At 41.0% G+C, this 4,851-nt stretch overlaps 1 protein-coding gene across 2 annotated transcripts; it reads right to left on the bottom strand.

The window, feature by feature from the left end:
- Positions 1-781: 781 nt before the first annotated feature.
- On the bottom strand, positions 782-3,588 carry map1lc3cl (microtubule-associated protein 1 light chain 3 gamma, like). 2 transcript variants are annotated; one of them, XM_086017870.1, is made up of 5 exons: positions 2,752-3,588; positions 2,454-2,667; positions 1,720-1,775; positions 1,516-1,622; positions 782-1,444 (listed from the first exon to the last, which is right to left on the bottom strand). In XM_086017870.1, exons 1-5 carry the CDS (start codon positions 2,755-2,757, stop codon positions 1,255-1,257), a joined length of 573 nt encoding a protein of 190 aa, XP_085873996.1. In that variant the 5' UTR covers positions 2,758-3,588; the 3' UTR covers positions 782-1,254. The 2 variants fall into 2 exon arrangements, with proteins under 2 accessions (XP_085873996.1, XP_085873995.1); XM_086017869.1 differs by having other exon boundaries at positions 2,454-3,588.
- Positions 3,589-4,851: the final 1,263 nt, after the last annotated feature.

Genomic DNA, 4,851 nt, shown 5'->3' with positions numbered 1-4,851 from the left:
TCAAACTTCTGCTTGAAAGCAAAAACTGTTTTAAAAAAAATACTATGTATGTCAGGCAGGGGCAGGGTAGGTATCAGCACAGAGGGGGCGGGGCATTCTCAATGGGCCCTTATGAAAGTCACTTTACCACGGTACCGGGCTGCGGGACGCATTTGACCGGGCTGCGGCAACCACGTAATTTCAGTTTATTTCTTCTTCCCATCTTTAAAAGGTGTCATTTGAAAAAAAAAAAAAAAATTAGAGCCATATTGGTGGTAGAAAATGTTTTGAAATGATTTCTTGTTTCCATTTTTTAAATCATAAAATCCTGGCATTTGAACAGGGGTGTGTAGACTTTCTATATCCACTGAATATATGCACCCTGCGATTGGCTGGCAACCAGGCAAGGGTGTATCCTACCTCTGTCCCAAAAGTCAGCTGAGATCACAAACGGACCACATGGCATGTATTAACTCATTCCATGCCATTAACGAATTCACTTGTCTTTTCACGGTCCAGCCATTCAATCCCAGGAACTTATTCATGTATTTTTTTCCAATTTTGGCAAATGTTAGGGTAAAAGAGAGTCTGAAAATGTCTGGCAGTGAATGAGTTTAGGGAATTTTTGAGTGGCGGGTATACTGTGCCCTTGCTCAAGGGTACCAAAGCAGGAAAAATCTGCCCGGCAACAATTGCAGTTTATATTTTGTTTAGTGAGCGTTAGTCTTCAACTCCCTTCAACCTTACATACGGTATCGTTCAAAAATATCACACCAAGCCAACGTATTAAAAGCACGTTTATTTCTTTTTGAACATCGGAACACGTCACAGTGCCTCAAATAGTCCTTGCGACGAAAAATCTGGGACAAGAATTCACATTGTCAAGGAAGGAAGGAGTGATGCCAGGGGCGAAGGAGGAAGAATAAGTGCTACACGGGAGTGATTAGCAGCATGACTCTGAGCCCGTTTGCGCGCCACGGAGGCTCCGGTGCCACCAGTAGCACTTTGCTTTGTCTGCGTTGCACTTCTCCAGCAAGATGTCAACGAGACCCGAATATGGACATTTGTCGAACTTTTCTGAATCTTTGATCGCAATTCTCAAAGGTGAATTTTCTTTCTTGACTTTTCCCTGATTGAACAGATCAGCATCGTTGAATCTCCCCCATGACATGCGATGCGTGGGACTAACGCCGCGTCAAGCAGCTCTCGTCTGGGCATGTTTCAAATGTCCGCGAAATGGGCCGCCCCCGAGAGGTAGCTCGGGCGTGTCCCGGCTCAGCACGGCGGCCGTTCCGCCGGTCGGGGCGCTCCGAACATTTCCTGTGAGGCGTAGGTGATGTAGAGGAAACCGTCGGGGTCTCTGTAGTGGGAGTAGACCTCCCCCATGCTGGAGGACATGCAGGACATGCTTTTCTCAGCCACCAGCAGGAAGAGAGCCTGGGTCGATTCCAGGTCGATTTTATTCCTGAGAGGACAGAGAGAATCAGATGCGTGAACAAGGAAGACGCATGGGAACTGAAACTTGAGGTGTTTTACCTGAGCAGGCAGAGGAACTGACCCAAGGTGAGCTCAAAGGGAACCAAAAACTTAGTTTTGTCCAGTAAGGGGAGAGTCTTTTCACGGATGTAACGTTCCACAATAACCTTGAACACAAAACAGTCGTCAGCTGGAGGACAAGTTAGGAGGCAAAAAAAACAAACAACAACAACAACAACAAAAAAACACGGGACAACAACTCACGGGCAGCTTGTTGGGGAATTTGGAGCGAATGCTGCACACTTCATCTTTTCTTGTTTCTAGGCAGAAAAGAAAGACATTGTTAACCTTTAAATTGATTTGGTTTTTATACAACAGCTCACGTTAATTAAGGCGACTCGCAATTAGAGTTCAAATTACTTAGACTCCCATTATCTGTCCCCATTTGGAAAATGGACCTGTCTGACTAGTGTACTTAATGAAAACTAACAAAAGCAACTGAAACAGAAAAAAACCCAAACTGCTTTGGTAATGAAATTGACAAAGAGTACATTATAGTGAAAACGCCCTTCATTTCGTCTTTCTCAACTCATTTCACACATGAGCTTTTTGTGGTTCAATTTAAATGTTTTTTTTTTTCGGTATAACTGTATGGCTTTTAAAGAAGTCGAACAGTCATTTATAGTTTGCTTACTCAATAATTAGTGCCCCCTTTTTTTTTTATCTTGGATTCGTCAGTCAAAAAACCCGAAAAATAATACTAAAAGTAATTTAAAAAAACAAACAAAAATGAAGCATTGAAAAAAAAAACCTAACAAACCTGCTTTAAAAACTAACTAACAAAAAAAAAAGTCAAAAGAAAATCAAAACGAACTAAATCCCGATCAAACTAGAACTATCCCCCGATCAAAAACCTGCTCAACAGTGCAATCACATACACAGTTACGTAAGAATATACACAAATCAATCTTTGCCTGTGTTCATTTCCCATCACTCACCCAAGCACTTCCTCTGCTTAAAGGGCATCATCATCTCCATGGATTTCTCAAAGGGCGCCATCTTGGTTGCTTGCTTGGGGTGGTTTGCCGGGAGCTGCGGTGCGGTGCTGGAAATGTTGCGGCGGTTGGTCGCTGACGTCGACGTCCCCTCGGGTGGAAGTTTGCAAACCCCGACGAGTGGCGGGCACCGGGGGGGCTTTATAGGCGAGTGAGTCTGCCTCTCCCCCCCAAAAAAATGAAAAGTGTGGCCCTCGCTAGTGGCTTCACACGTACTGGTTACCTGACTTAGCATTCTCACAGTCATGTGGGCTGTCAGGAGGGGGGACACCCGGGCCAGGGAAAGGAATGCAAATCAGGTCACACCACTCATGACAGACCTCCTGATGACATCTTTATCATTTGACCTCCCCGTCTGGACAGCCGTTATGAGAGTGCTGGTTGCATAACACGGGAAGGAAATGCAAAGTGAACATTAAAATCAGTGTCAGCAAAGTAGTAGTGGCAGTCACTCCCCCTCGGTAACTCAGCCCCCATCGGACCCAGAACCTCAGAACAGTGAGGCAGACGTGTTAACCGCTAATCCACCATGCTGATGGGCGGTATCATAAAGGCAGTAATTTTACTTAAATGTATGTATTTTCTAGAGCACTTGTTATATGAAAATATGGAAATTGGTATTCACTCGGAGCAGGTATTCCACTGGGGGGCAGCAGAGAACTTCAGGGAGTGCAAGACAGCATCTTCAGAAAAATAAAGAAAGCAATTCCAAATAGATGTTTATTTTAGGGCTGTTAAAGTTAAAGATTTAATTATGGAGAATCATTTAAATGTTATAACGCACAATTTTTTTAAAACTCTGTTAACTCAGTTTTATTGACTTCCTGTAGCAGCTGACCTCTGCTCACTGTGCAGCCAAACTTAGAGAGTCACTGGTGCAAACGCAGACTTTTATGTAGTTTTGTTTTAAAACGTTGCTCGACGGCTCACTATAGAAATCCCAAATAATTTTCACACTTCGGAAAGCCAAATTCAAATGCCACATTAGTTGTATGTCTCTAGTGTATCGTTCGACTGTTGTATTTTACAGGAAAAGAATTGTATTCAAGGATAAAAGAAAGCTGTTAGAAAAGTCTGTGAATCAAAATATCCATTTCCTTCCCACCCCCCCCCCCCCCACATTAATTCCAAGATTTTGCTCAAGTAAATATCGTTTCCAAGCTTCGTAAAAAAAAAAAACGTCGTTGAAAAATACACTTGCGATCAATTATGGAAAATTTGGCAATTAATTAGTTTAAAAAAATAATTTCTTGACAGCACTAGTTTATTTAAAGATGACATTCAGATTATAGAAATCTTTTTTGTTTCAGAGTTAGTGTAACATATTCAATCAAAACCTTTACAAACTGTTGTTAATATGACCTTACTTTTTAACAAGACAATTTTATCAGAGTGTATTGGCCCAAAATTGAAATATGAATGCGTGTTTGTGTATTTTTTATTTACCTATTCAAAGCCTATTTGGGGATGACTGTGTATTAATGTATGAAAAAATTCAGTTAATTTCAGTATTATGCTCACACATTAATTTCCTTGCGAAAGCTCATAAGACATTGTCAAATATTTTTCCAGGTAGGGTGGTTGGCAAATGGCACTAATTTTTCTGAATTGAAATGAATCTGTTGCTATTCAAGCTTCAACAGTTTTTTTAAATTAAAAAAAAATGTTTTTTGTTAAGATAAAATTGAATATAACACATCTTTAACTTATATTTGATGCAGTCATTTGTAGTGAAATCAGTGTAGTCATTTTTCAACTGTGTCTGCCAAACTGGTCACATTTGACTCAGAGCATGCTACAAATGTAGCCTTTTAGGCCATGCCATGCAGCACAGGTCAAAGGGCAGATTCCCATAATTTGATGGAGAAGATCGCCATCTGTTGGTCAAAGGATGTCACTTGTCAATGACACAAAAGTGAAGAACTCGACTAATGCAAATTGTCTGTCACTTGTATAGCACTTCGGTACTCAAAGCGCTTCGCACGCTGTACCTCATTTGCCTACTGATGACGCAGCATCAAGAGCAACTTGGGGTTCAGTATCTTGCTCAAGGATACAATGGCCAGCGATGGAACCCACAACCTCTGGATTGGGAAACGACCACTGAGCCATGTGGCCCCCTTGATTAATTAAGAATAAATAAATGAAAAATATATATTTTTAAATATTTTTTTCTTTTTTAGAAACCCCAAAACTTCTTCAAAAAATGCTAAAAACATTCAATGTGTTGTCTATGACAATGCTGGAAAAACGAAAAGAAAATTGAAAAAAAAAAAAAATCGGAGAATATGAGAATATGCGAATCTGCGGTTGCCGAACTGCGAATATACACTTAGTGTAG

This window comes from Filicampus tigris, chromosome 2, assembly GCF_054856515.1.
Source record: "Filicampus tigris isolate MCC_2025a chromosome 2, RoL_Ftig_1.0, whole genome shotgun sequence".
In the NCBI taxonomy this organism is placed as follows: Eukaryota; Metazoa; Chordata; class Actinopteri; order Syngnathiformes; family Syngnathidae; genus Filicampus; species Filicampus tigris.
The sequence above is the reverse complement of the archived record's forward strand: the minus strand, read 5'-3'. Positions and strand labels throughout refer to the sequence as shown.

What these genes read in the sequence shown, in the direction of transcription:
- map1lc3cl (XM_086017869.1), bottom strand. Translation starts at nt 2,757, where the DNA reads ATGACTGTGAGAATGCTAAGTCAGGTAACCAGTACGTGTGAAGCCACT. An exon ending in TAAGCAGAGGAAGTGCTTGG is followed by an intron (nt 1,776 to 2,453) that starts GTGAGTGATGGG and finishes TTTTCTGCCTAG; the next exon opens with AAACAAGAAAAGATGAAGTG. An exon ending in AATTCCCCAACAAGCTGCCC is followed by an intron (nt 1,623 to 1,719) that starts GTGAGTTGTTGT and finishes TTTGTGTTCAAG; the next exon opens with GTTATTGTGGAACGTTACAT.